At 36.7% G+C, this 14,513-nt stretch overlaps 1 protein-coding gene across 1 annotated transcript in view; it reads left to right on the top strand.

The window, feature by feature from the left end:
• Positions 1 to 14,513, top strand: part of HDAC9 (histone deacetylase 9) — a gene marked incomplete at its 3' end in the record, with an annotated part of 936,726 nt that overhangs the window by 722,235 nt on the left and 199,978 nt on the right. The window contains exons 18-20 of the mRNA XM_082846537.1: positions 8,148 to 8,203; positions 8,448 to 8,535; positions 14,135 to 14,254. Coding sequence (XP_082702663.1) covers positions 8,148 to 8,203; positions 8,448 to 8,535; positions 14,135 to 14,254 — 264 coding nt within the window. The remainder of the gene's footprint in view (positions 1 to 8,147; positions 8,204 to 8,447; positions 8,536 to 14,134; positions 14,255 to 14,513) is intronic.

Genomic DNA, 14,513 nt, shown 5'->3' with positions numbered 1-14,513 from the left:
AGAAGTAAAGCTGTCACTGTTTGCAGATGACATGATACTATACATAGAGAATCTTAAAGATGCTATCAGAACACTACCAGAGCTAACAAATGAATTTGGTAGAGTAGCAGGATAGAAAATTAATGCACAGAAATCTCTTGCATTCTTATACACTAATGATGAAAAATCTGAAAGAGAAATTAAGGGAACAGTCCCATTTACCATTGCAACAAAAAGAATACCTAGGAATAAACCTGTCTAAGGAGACAGAAGACATATATGCAGAAAACTGTAAGACACTGATGACAGAAATTAAAGATTATACAAACAGATGGAGAGATTGACCATGTTCTTGGATTGGAAGACTCTACATTGTGAAAATGACTATACTACCCAAAGCAATCTACAGACTCAATGCAATCCCTATCAAACTACCACTGGCATTTTTCACAGAACTAGAAAAAATTCCACAATTTTTGTATGGAAACACAAAAGACCCTGAATAGCCAAAGCAATCTTGAGAAAGAAAAACGGAGCTGGAGGAATCAGGCTCCCTGATTTCAGACTGAACTACAAAGCTACAGTAATCAAGACAGTATGGTACTGGCACAAAAACTGAAACATAGATCAGTGGAATAGGATGGAAAGCCCAGAGATAAATCCACACACCTGTGATCACCTTATCTTTGATAAAGGAGACAAGAATATACAACAGAGAAAAGACAGCCTCTTCAATAAGCGGTGCTGGGAAAACTGGACAGGTACATGTAAAAGGATGAAATTAGAACACCATACACAAAAATAAACTCAAAATGGATAAAGACCTAAATGTAAGGCCAGACACTCTAAAACTCTTAGAGGAAAACATAGGCAGAACACTCTTTGACATAAATCACAGCAAGATCCTTTTTGACCTACCTCTTGGAGAAATGGAAATAAAAACAAAAGTAAACAAATGGGACCTAATGAAACTTAAAAGCTTTTGCACAGCAAAGGAAACCATAAACAAGATGAAAAGACAACCTTCAGAATGGGAGAAAAGATTGGCAAATGAAGCAACTGACAAGTGATTAATCTGCAAAGTATATAAACAGCTCATGCAGCTCAATATCAAAAAAACAACCAAATCAAAAAATGGGCAGAAGATCTAAATTGACCTTTCTCGAAAGAAGATATACAGATTGCCAACAAACGCATGAACGGATGCTCAACATCACTAATCATTAGAGAAATGCAAATCAAAAGTACAATGAGGTATCACCTCACACCGGTCAGAATGGCCATCATCAAAAAAATCTACAAGCAATAAATGCTGAAGTGGGTGTGGAGAAAAGGGAACCCTCGTGCACTGTTGGTGCGAATGTAAATTGATACAGTCACTATGGAGAACAGTATGGAGTTTCCTTAAAAACCTGAAAATAGACCTACCATATGACTCAGCTATCCCACTGATGGGTATATACCCTGAGAAAACCATAATTCAAAAAGAGTCATGTACCACAATGTTCATTGCAGCCCTATTTACAATAGCCAGGACATGGAAGCAACCTAGGTATCCATGGACACATGAATGGATAAAGAAGTTGTGACACATATATACAGTGGATTGTTACTCATCCATAAAAGGAAACAGAATTGAGTTATTTGTAGTGATGTATTTGATGGACCTAGAGTGTGTCATACAGAGTGATGTAAGTCAGAAAGAGAAAAACAAATACCGTATGCTAACTCATATATATGGAATCTAAAAAAAACAAAACCAGAAACTGCTTCTGATGAACCTAGGGGCAGGACAGGAATAAAGACACAGATGTAGAGAATGGACTTGAGGACACTGGGACGGGGAGGTGTAAACTGGGAAGAAGTGAAAGAGTAGCATTGGCATATACATATATACACTACCAAATGTAAAATAGATAGCTAGTGGGAAGCAGCTGCATAGCACAGGGAGATCAGCTTAGTGCTTTGTGACCACCTAGAGAGGTTGGATAGGGAGGGTTGGCGGAGACGTAAGAGAGAGGCGATATGGGGATATGTGTATAAATATAGCTGATTCACTTCGTTGTACAGCAGAAACTAACACAACATTGTAAAGCAGTTATACTCCAATAAAGATGTTAAAAGACAAATAAATTTAAAAAATGCAAAAAAACAAAAAATAGGTGGGCAGAGGCCAGATCATTTGTGCAGTGTTGTTGGTCTTAAATGCTTGTTCTTAGGTGTCAGAGTGTGTGAGATGGAATCCCAGCTGTCACTTGCTAGACATGAACCTAAAGCAAGTTCTTTAATCTTTCTGTGCCTTCATTTCCTCATTTGTGATATAGAAATAATAATATTATCTGCCCTCAGATATTTTTGGATTAAATGAATATCAAATATTGGAGTTTATTATCTATCATATTATTATTTGCATGATATTATTTTTGTGTTATGTATTACATTATAGCATTATAATATAATACTCTTATTTGTCATTTTGGTTTTGTTTATATTAAGAGGAGAAATAAATATGTTTTTTACTGTGGTGGCAATAATCTAACAGATGAAATAATTAATGATATTGTAGAGAGAAGGGGAAACTATAGGTACTTTGTCTCTGAATAGGTAAGAGAAGCAGCACAGGGAAATTAATTGCCCTTAGATCTTATTGGGGACTAGTAAATGGATAGAGTTTATTATGGAAGGATGAGGAAATTTTATTCTAATTGATTCCATTTTATAAGTGAAATAAGAGGCAAAGTCATCACAAAGGGTAAAGGGTGAGTAGGGGTTAGTGGAGATTTGAAGTAAGAGAAGAGGGTAGAAATACCATACGAAAGGCTTGGAGAGTTAATCGACTAAGGGATATAGTATGATTGCTAGGCATCATGAAGAGCCTACCGAGGTTTCTAATCGTGAATTTAAAGGAAGACCAGGCGTGTGGTTTTTATATATGCTTAGGTGCAGGGACAGAGCAGATGCAAATTGTGTTTAATCAGAGTTACAGTTTTACCAGGGGAGTATGTTGAAGGAAGAAAAGGACAAAGTGACTAAAAGTATGTTGTGGACTGAATATTTGTGTCCCCCAAGATTTATATGTTGAAGCCCTAACTCCCCATGTGACCAAATTTAGAGAAAGGGTCTGTGAGGGAATGATAAAGTTTGCATGATTTCATAAGGGTGGGACCTTAATGCAATAGGGTTGGTGTTCTTATAAGAAGTGGAAGAGACACCATAAGTTCTCTCTGTGCTTGTATACATGCACTCAGAGAATGGCCTTGAGTGAGGACTCCAGGGACAAAGGAGATGGATCTGCAAGCCAGGAAGAAAGCTCTCAACAGAAACCGAACCCTGCCAAACCTTAATCTCAACTTCCAGCCCCCAGAACTAAGAGAAATAAACTTATGTTGTTTAAGGCACCCAGCCTGTGGTATTTTATTTTGGGAGCCTAGCAGATCAACACACCAGGGGAGTATGTTGGAAGGAAAAAAAGGACAAGTTGTCTAAAAATATATGCAAGGAAGTAAATATAATAATGGACTGTGAAGTCTAAGTCAGATAAGGAGGGAAGGGAACATGGTGTTGGGGATTGAATGATGTACATCAAAAGTTAAGTAAGGTCAGGACTTCCCTGGCAGTCCAGTGCTTAAGACTTCACCTTCCAATGCAGGAGGTGTGGGTTCAATCCCTGGTCAGGGAGCTAAGATCCCACATGCCTCGTGGCCAGAAAACCAAAACAGAAACAATCTTGTAACAAATTCAATAAAGACTTTAAAAATGGTCCACATCAAAAAAAATTTTTTTTTAAAGTTAAGTAACGTCAAAGGATTGGAAGTCCCAGTGCTGCTGAAGCCTCAACTGGAAAATAGGAGAGTAGGAGAGTAGGATATTTGACATTGAGATTTTGGAGGAGATGTCGTTATTTATTGGTAATGGCAAGGTCTAGGAGTATGGCTGTAAATAGAAGACAGATTTATGGAAGGCAAGGAGTCAGAGAACTAAGAAATCATGATATTGAATAGATATTCTGTGTGGTTATTGAAATCGCTAAGAAATTAACTGAGTGATGGAGACAAAGGCAGAAATTCCAAAGGCAAAATATTCAAGGAATGGATAGAGATATAAGTACATAGATTTGAGTGATATTTAAAAGCAAAATCAACAGGAATTGGTCATGAATTAAAATGAGATAGAAGAACAATAGGGAGAGGGAGCCATTAAGGATAACTCACTGGTCCCTGACTTGAGCTACTGGATGAATCATGGTATCATTGGTAAGTTAGGGAAGGCTGTGAGAAGATCAGGAGTTTGATCTTGGATATTCTAAATTTGAAGTGACCTTGGGATATCCCAGCGAAGATATCAAGGAAGTGGGCTGGTATTTTGGTACTCAGAGCAGGGTTCATCCTGGAAATAAAAATCTGTGAAGTATCTGATGATGGGTGGTAATTGAATTCCACGACAGTTGTGCCATTGCCTACGAAGTAAGTATAGAAAGAGGAGAGGAGAAGCCTAAGACTGGGCTTTGAGTAACTTCAGTATTTAATGAACAGATTGAGGAGTATGAGCCTTAAGGGAGACTGATTAGGAAGTTGAAAGAGAGATAAAGAAGCCAGGAGGGTATGAAGTCACAGAAGCCAAGGGAAGAGAATCTTTTAAAAAGGAAGGTGTAGCCAGTAGTGTTGAAAGCTAATGAGACCAAGTAGCCTGAGAGCAAAAAATCTCATTAGATTTAATGACATGGAGGCTATTAGTAAAAACTTAGTAAAAGTTTTTCTACTAAGGTGACCTTAGTAAAAACTTCATTAATGGACTAATGGAGGTGGAAGATAAGTTAGAGATAGGTGACTGAGGCAGAGGTGAGGAAAACGCAAAAAGAGAAAGCAGGTTAAACCACGTTTTCAAGAGTTTTAAAGGGGAAGAAAAGACATGTGGCAGTTAGAAGAGTCAGTCAAAGTAAGGATGGATATATATATATATATATATATACATACACACACATATACATATATATGTGTATATATAGTGTGGGTGTGTGTATTTGTATTGTCTTAGTTAACATATATATAATTTTATTTTCAAGATGGCAGGAACTTGAGCCTATTTAAATCTTGATGAAATGTATATAATTGGGAATTTTAATATGAATTTAATATGTTAGTGAGGAAAACATAAATGATAGTGGAAAAGTAGGAGGAGATGGTATCCTAACCACAGGTGATAGTTTCTAGGACTAACAACTCCTTCTGTCCAACAGGAGGGAAAGAGAGCTGGACTACCCCAGGACTCAGTCATCTTAATTGTGTTCTATCTTCTCTCTTTCTGGGTGATCTAATCCTTTTTTACAAGAAAGTGTTGTGGAGGATTGGTGCAGTGGGCTTCATGGTCTCAAAGCAGCCATGAGAAAGGAGAACACAAGCTCCATCTTCTGCTGCAGGCAGGTTGGTGAGATGTGAGAGGAAATAGCTACCACCTGAGCATATTATGGGAGAAGCAGCCTTGCCAGGTTTCAACTAAGGAAAGGCAGGGGCTCCTCAGAAAAGACTTGGAAAATGTAGGGGAGTTTGCCATTCCTGAGAACACATTGGAAAGTTTGGGTGGACCATGATAACTAAGAAAATATTTGTTATTGGCAAGCAGATAATTTTCAATCTAAAATCAAGTAGTTGAGCAAAGTGGTAGAGGTGACTGAAGACAACTGTAAAGTGAAAGGCAGACCTTTTGTTCAAGGAATTTGGCCATAAGAGAAAAGAAGAAGATGGAATTAAATTCTATTTGGCTTTTTGTCTTCTATAATCTAGCTAGTTACCTGTGCTATTTCACTTCCATTTTTTTTCCTTAACATGAACTCTATTCAGGTTCATTTTCTGTACATAATACTTCCTAAAATTCTTTTTCTCTGAGCCATGTTTATGCTTTTCCCCCTGCCCAGAATACCATTTAAGTCCTTTTTCACCTTTATGAACACAACTCTTCTTGTAAGACCCTTTAAAATTTACCTCTCAACTTTCTCTTTGTTTTATAGTATTTTTTCACTCTGAAATAATTGACGTTTGTTGTAAAACCATTTGGAAAATACTTGAAATTATAAATTAAATATAATCCACATAATACTATCACTCAGATATATCACGCTGTATGTATTATTTTCAACACCAGTACTTGTAAATTGCTAAGTCTTTACTGTTCCACTAAATATTTATAACAAAATTTTAATGGCTCTCTAATATTCTATGGTATAGATGTACCATATTTCATTTAACCATTCTCCTAATATTAACCAACTTAGATCATTCCCATTTTTCCTATTGTAAATAAAACATTATCTTTTACATAAATACTTGTCTACACAATAACACTTTTAGAGCAAAAATCTTTTAAGTAGATTACTAGTTCAAAGGGTAAATGTTTTATAAAGGCTCTAAATGTATAGAGGTAGATTATTTTCCAGAAAGACTATAATAAATTATCCTCCTGCAGACATCATTTATCAGTATATAGGCACCCCTCCATTGTCAGCATGGAATATTTTTAAAAGTTTTAATGTCCTAAGTGGAAAAATGGCTTCCCATTGGGATTTTCATCTGCTTGTATTTGATTACTAATTAAGGTGAATATTTTTTCTTATAGTTATTGATTACTGGATGTTTTCTTCTTTGTATTGTCTAGTCATGCCCTTTAATACACAAAACATAGTATTTTTAATTGAATTATAAAAGATCATTAGTATTGTTAATCTAATTGTAAAATTTTGTTACATGCTAATTATCTTGCTTTGTATTATATTGGTTGTTATTTTCACCCTAACTATTGTTTTCGCAGTAAAACATATCACACATATCTAATCTTTACAGAATTCTCCATTCTCAGAAGTCATGTAGCACTCTAGAGTTTCACGCCACAATCTTAAAATTGCACTCTCTACTGTCTTGTGTTGTTCATTAATAGTTTCTTTTATATTAATCTTTTATAGCCACAGAGATAGTAACTTGCTTGAGAACAAGCATAGGGAGTATGTTTATCATTATTCCTAGATTTGTAATTGGTATTGTGTTATCGACTTCTAATTTGCTTCTGGGATTATCATTATGTATATGCCCATCAAAATATATAGCAAATTAACTCATTGTGTATTAATTACCATTATGTTCTAGAAAAATTTATGTATATTTACAGCCGTTGGGAATAGGTTATTTTTCTTGAGACTATCTTTATGCTTGTGGTAAGATCTGGGAAAAAATATCCCTGGGGTATATTAAAATTATTTCAAAAGTTTTAGGATTGTATATTAAAGAAACATTCTGTCGTGAGCATGTTACTTGTATCATAGTTAAGTGAAAGGTGGTGTGAGCCATCTGATAAATGATTTCTTTTTTCACGTCAAGCAGCCCAGCTTTTCTGAGCATGCTGGCTTTGCAAGGATTTATAGTTCCCTGCCTTCATGCTGGAGTTACTTCAGCTTTCCGTGATGCATTCCAACTAATCTGGAGGTTAAGGCATTCCTTGATCATGGATAGATCTGATTGCTACTCAGCCCTGGAATTCTTTATAAAATTCCAGAACGTGGGCTAGAAATTGACTTAGGGAATCCAATAAAGTTGCAAGTCTTGGCAGTCATCCAAGCTAAATTTATAGACTGGAAGAAATATGGGCTTTCCATTGTTCTCTTTTTCACCTTTCTGGGTTTCTTTTGTGTGTATGTGAGTGTGTGAGTGTAAATTTATCATTTTGCTGACGTTGGAGTGGAAATAATCATTGAGGAAATCCAGCTAAAGAATTTTCACTTTGGATCCTCCGTGGTCTTTCCGAACTTTGACCCAAACCTGCACCAAAAATGAATTTGTTCTCCCTCTCTAGGATGCTGGTGTCATAAAATAAGAAGTTGTTCTTGAAAATGAATCATGCTAGTATAACAGCTGATGTACACATTTGCCAGCTAGGTACAACTCCCAAATCCCCGTTCTTCCCCTGGCTCTGTGGGAGCCTTCTTTTTGAGACATGATCTGAGAAAATGTGATCATATGTATTGTTTCTGTTCATTCTGTGAAATGGTAATGGGGGCAAGAAAACAAGCTCTGAAGCCTCTTACAGATTTCAGTCTTTTTGTGTGTGCCTGATGCTCTGTAGTACATGGAGATCCAAGCAATCCTCTCCTATCTGATCAATGAAAATCTGTCTTGTTCTTACAGAATGGATTTGCTGTTGTGAGGCCCCCAGGCCATCACGCTGAAGAATCCACAGCCATGTAAGTACCAGGGACTGTTGCCCATCTCCAAGCGCCACGGTTCCTGGCGGTCACCTGCCCTGTGCATGTCTCTGAAGCCTCTAATTGTTAGCAGATGGACTGAGAAATCTTGCGAGGTACTCCCAGAAGCAGATTTATGGCTTCAGAGATCATATAGCATTTTAAAAAATGCTCTGAACATTATTTATAATGGTTTTCCTGGCTGATTTGCTTTCTTATTTCTCTGTTCTTCTCTATTCCGCAGGGGGTTCTGCTTTTTTAATTCAGTTGCAATTACCGCCAAATACTTGAGAGACCAACTAAATATAAGCAAGATATTGATTGTAGATCTGGTATGTATTCCTGGCCAGAACTGCATTTTCAGTGACTCTAGATAAAAGGGAGTGTATTTGTATTTCTCTGTTAGGTTGCCTTGCTTTTCGCACTTGCAAACAACTGAAGGGTGTGTTTCCTTTGAATGTGGAAACTCATTAAATTCAGGATTGCAGTTCTGAAACCATAAACATTCACGTTTCACTTTCATGGTGTTAACTGCAATTTAATGAGAAGAAGGCGCAGATCAGGGCAACTTTTATGATGCTTAAATGAATTGATACTTCCACAGTTAAAATAACCCAACAGAACCTGAATTTACTTTTCCCTGCAGAATATAGACTTTAAATAGTCAGATGTGCTGGAAAGAATGCTGTTGCTTTGGTAACCAATTGGCCACTTCCCCTGGTTAGCAATCATATTGCTTGTTGTGCAACAGTGGTATTATTAAAACAAGTCAGCATGTCATTTTTTCTGAAAAGATCTCAGATCATGTATGCCAGTTTGGGATGACTCCCGGCAGGAACCCTGAGTGATTAAAAGTCAGAGGCATTAGATTAGTCTTGCATTTTAACATGATGCATTCGTACACAATGGAGTTATAATTAGTTTAACAAATGGTTTGTTTAAATGCAGATGACACTTGGCAGGTTGTCTATAGTATATTTGTGAATAATGAGCTGGAGATCTGCCCCATGCAAAAGGACCAACCCAGGAAAGGGCGAAAGAGAGCTGACTGGTGATTTATGAGCCCCGTTTTCGGTTTGCCTCCAGTTCACGAGGAGGTGTAATAGGTTGTCTGACAAAGCATAGACAGGAAATGAACCCTGGCATCCAAAGCTAACCTGCTACATCTGCACTTAATTAATTTTTGCAGGTGATAAAAGATTTAAAGGCAAAATACGTTAAAAGTTTTTTTTGAAGTGCAAGCCTTAATAGTCTAAATCTTGTTCGTATCTGCACTCATAATTAAATCTTATTGGGAAGTCGTGGCCTCCCTGTCCCGCCCTCCGATTCAGTTAAGCAGGCACACCAAAGGGTTGAGAGAGCACAAACCAAGCCATGTGAAGAAATACTTAGTCAAGTTAAAATGAAGATAAAAGGAATGACAGACTGATAACCATTTGTACTGTTTGGTAGGAATGGTTATTTTCCACATCCTGTAGTGTAGCCTTTCTGCAAGTTCTTTGGTGCTGAGGGTATTGAAACCCAACTTCCCATGTATTTTCCAAACATGCTTATGTTTCAGTATAGGTCATAGTTCAACATTAAAGAAATGTGTTGAAGGCCTAGATATACTACAGCAGCAAGGTCTTAAAATTTTACAAAAAGGAGGACATCAGTACCTATTTTCCCATGTATATACAAAATGACGTTTTAAATAATTAATATTCATTGGCTTGCATGATTCATAAGATGGTAAATTTAAAAAACATTTAATATGTTTCTAGAACTCTTAAGTTTTGCTCAAACGATAAGCAAAAAACTTGAAGAAAGGTAGCAGACGAAGACCAAGGATTGTGGGAAAATTTTTCTATGCTTTCTAAATTTGTCACAATTATTCAGGAAGGAGATTGTTAAACTGTCACCCTATCCTTAAGAATTTTTTAGTATTACTTTCTGAGGAATCTCCTCTACTATGAAGATAATAACTGTTAAGAGGCTCTTTAAAAGCACATTTGTGACATCCAAACTCTAAAGCAATGAATTGTACAGGAGACTTGAAGGCTAAAATGCCTGGCTTGTGATAGATGAATATTTTGTACCTCAGAGGATTTGTGTGTAAGGTTTTGTTTTTGTACATGAATATAAGAATAAAAGTTTGTTGGATGTAATTTGATATGATTTATAAATTAAGTTGCTTGGTAGCTATTAGGAGTGTCCTGTAAGCTTACTGGCCTTTGATTATGAATTTGCTCCATTATCCCACGTAAAGGATACTGATTTCCCAACAGGCTATAGTAAAAGAGAAGTTTTTGTTTTATATTCTCTAAACATATGAAGTTCTGTCCAAAGGGTTGCCTCTGAGATCACCACCAGCCCGCATATTCTTACTTTCAAGTCTTCCAAATTCTGCAGCTGCAGGGATACTTTGAGGAAATTCCCCTGTTTCTTCCAGCTGCCGAGAAGGAAGTTTTAAAGTGCCACGTGGCGCTGAGACATCCGTTCTCCCTGGCTGACAGGTCTGTTCTGCAAGTTAGCAGAGGAAAAGTGAAGGTTCTTCAGCGGCAGAAGAACTTCATTCCTGCATATACAAAGTCACTAACTTTAGCTAAATGGTATGAACCAGCTCCATCAATTCCTAGGCCAACAGAAGGCAGAGGTACTCCATTGTTTGAGCAGCTAGATTCCACATTTTTTAGATGCCTAGTAACAGAGAGCTCTAATTCACCCCCTATTTGAAGCCACAGCCAAATATCAGAGGCGTTGAGTATTTTAGGCAGGAATGATTCTAGTTGATCTGTGGAGCTTATTCATTCCAGTTCTCCTTCTGGGGAAGATTCCAAAGATACGCAGATTGGTGAGGAAAGAGAGCAGGTGCACTTGCTTTTCAGCTTGCAAGAGACTGGCCGTTGTGTTCAGGGCGTGAACCTGTCCTAGAAGTAGGATTTGCCTGAATGACTCAGGTAGCTTTTATGTAATGTGACCTTCAGTCGAAAATAATATATTTTAGGCTATTTTCATTAAAAAAAAAAAAAAGACACCTTCAAATGTCCATAGATTTTAGGCAATTCCATTTTTGGTCAAGCACCAAACTTGACCAAAGGATTGTCACAAGTGCCCGTACTAAATAATTATAAGTGATAACATTAGTTGATAGAATATATAATTTATTCAGAGCTATTTTAACATTGTAGTGAAAACATGTTGGCTCTAAATCCTTGTATAGAATACATTTTCACAGTATGTCGTTAACCAGTAAAATAGCGAAATTATTTTTCAGTATTTCCCGGCAAATCTTAGATACAAGATCTGTTTTGAGGCTGTTCATGATTTGGTTCATTTCCTTACTATAGTAAGTCCTCATAATCACCAATAATTGTCTTATATTGATCTAGTATATATTTGTTGCTGTGGAGAAAAAATCCTCAGATCATATCTGACCAGTAAGTAGTTTGTATTTATATTTTCAGAGAAACTGGAAAAACACTCTCAAGATTATAAGTTGTTGCCCAAAACAAAAGGCACATTTGGACTTACCTTTATCTCTAAATGCTTTGTGAATATAAATATGGAATCAAGAATTATCCAAGTATTTTTAGAATGGGTTTGAGAATTTTAATGAATAATGTCTGTTGAAACCTTATTGTGCTGTGGGCAAGAGTATATTTCTTATTCTGAAATTTGTGCAACAATAAGCACCCAACACATTTTTGAAGAACATATTATTTTATATCTAAGACAAATGATCTTTTATTTGGCCTTCTTAGATAAACCTTTACAACATCAAGGCAGTATTTTTCTGGTTTGCAAACTGTGGAGGTATCTAGGCCCAGCGAAAAATTTTTCTTACAACGCTGACTAAAAATTCTATCCTGTAGTAGCAATGCAAACATTCTATCACTGTTATTTTTCAAAATATTTTGTTTGTCCATCCTCTAGGTGTCCAGTAGCAAATTCAAGACATTGTGGGTTAAATTGTATCATTTTTGTTCTCCTAAAGGACAAGTTTTGCTATTTCCTCCTTCCTTTCCTTTAAACGTTCAGAAATCCAGGAATTAATATATATATTTTTCAGTAAGCTATTTTTTTCCTGATGTGTGTGTATGCCTTTAGTCAGTACAAGTTTCTGGAAAGATGCCTTTCTTTCCAAATATTTTATGATTCCTTAATTGATTTTGGATATATGTACTATGTAAAAGGGGGGAAGATTAGTGTATGTCTACACTGTGGATAGCAAGCTCACTGCTTTTAGAACCCACCAAAAGGAGGTTTTGGTGGTGTCTAGTGAGGGAGTTCTGGGCTGGAGGTTGAAGTGGAGACAAGTTATATAAACCTCAATAAGGAGCAATAATGACCACCAGTCTCACTTCATAGGTTTGCTAAGAAGATCAAAGAGATAATGAATGTAAGTGTAAGTTAACAGCATAATGGTTATGAGTTTGGCCTTTGGAGTGAGAAGTGGATTCAAGACGCTGTCTTGAAAAATAACTGAAGCTCTCCAAGTCTCAGTCTATTTACCTTTTAAATCAGCGATAATATCATATACCTCATATAAATGTTAAATAATCTATGTAAGATATTTAATATGGTACCTGACTCAAAAATTGTAGGAATCATTGTTGAAAATAGTGTGATTCTTACTGATATAAAATACAGTGTAAGTAAGTAGTTACAAGTGACCAATACTTTTTTATAACAGAACCTGAAACTATAAATGTTACACATGTAGCAGTAGTATTATATTAAATACAAATATATAGGTTATTCACTTTTATGAGTCATTTATTTTATCTTGGTCAGACGCTATTAGGAACCATATTAACTGAGACTCTTGACACTTGGGGTCTTTTAGTAAGGATGTTTTTGAAAATGCTATTGGTTTTATTTTTCCTATATCTTTTATCAATTCCAGCATGTTTATATCATAAAACAATTAGAAAAAAAGAACTATTAAGTCTTGAATCATTATCAAATACAAATGTCCTAAGAATTTTTTTTTCTTTCATTTTAATGAAACAGGCCCCTTTTTTTTTCCTGTGGGAAGGGGGAGTGGTGTGGAGAAAGAAAAAATAGGAAGAAGGAGGCTGGGAAGAGAGCCATAATATAATATTAAAATTAGGCAGATTGGACAAGATTGCATAAAGGCCCATGCCATCTTTCTGCTTTGGCCCAAATGATTTAATAGCTAATGAGCTCACGCTCCTGTGTCTTTGACTCTTGCCTTCACGATTTTACCAAAATAAAGTATGAAGTCCTTTTTTGCATCTGGCATCTCTTTTGAAGTCATTCTAACTGCTGAGGGACTGCTAACTGAATTGAACGCTTCAAGAAAGCCAATTTACTCAGCTGGTTGCAAAGCCTTTGACCTTAATGGTGGGACTTGGCAAATCAATGCATACACGTATGTTTAGTGTTCTGTCAAGAATTGCGAAAATGCTCTGTAAGCCATAGATCCTTCTGCAAAACACTAGTTTGTAGTTTAAACATTAGTCTTTCCGCAGAGGCCAATGAGGCTAGTTAATTAAGCCTAAGGGGTTATGAACTGTTGGCAGTTAATAAGTCATAAAATTCCTCCATAAAACAGGATGCGAGATTCCATCACTGAAGCAAAGAGTACAAAGGGCCGGTGTATAAATATCTAATTGTACCAAAGGACTGGGCTTTCTCAATGACTGCTCATCTGGAGTCTCTGGGGCATGTTTGCTGTGGTTTCCTGATTTTTAGAAGCCAGTTTAAAAAATGAGTGCATTAAAGGGTAATTTGCCTGAAAGTTCAGGAAGTAAAGGGGGTGGTGTGGAAGCAAGCTGAACAGGAGAAAGAAAGAGGGACATACAAGACAGCAAATGAGAAGGAGGGTGGGGTAGAAAGACAGGGAACTAGAAATTAGAAAAGTTGTCTCCACACAGAGTGAGACACGACTGTATTTGTCATCTGGTTTTTTTTTTTCCCCTGTAGGATGTTCACCATGGAAATGGTACACAGCAGGCCTTTTATGCTGACCCCAGCATCCTGTATATTTCACTCCATCGCTATGATGAAGGGAACTTTTTCCCTGGCAGTGGAGCCCCAAATGAGGTTCGGTTTATTTCTTTAGAGCCCCACTTTTATTTGTATCTTTCAGGTAATTGCATTGCATGATTACCCCTAATTTTCTTGTCCTTTGCTGGTGTTTTAAATTACACGAGATTACTGAATTGTCCCACGGGACCAAGAACCAGTGCAGAACAAGTGCATAACCCAGAGCACTGGTTGTCAAGCAAAGTTGGGCTGATTTGACATGTTGTTTGATGTTTATTTCAAGAGCTCACATGTGTTTGTTTTCCTCTCTTCTTGC

Source organism: Leucopleurus acutus, assembly GCF_964270905.1.
Source record: "Leucopleurus acutus genome assembly, chromosome: 9".
Classification (NCBI taxonomy): domain Eukaryota; kingdom Metazoa; phylum Chordata; class Mammalia; order Artiodactyla; family Delphinidae; genus Leucopleurus; species Leucopleurus acutus.
The sequence above is the reverse complement of the archived record's forward strand: the minus strand, read 5'-3'. Positions and strand labels throughout refer to the sequence as shown.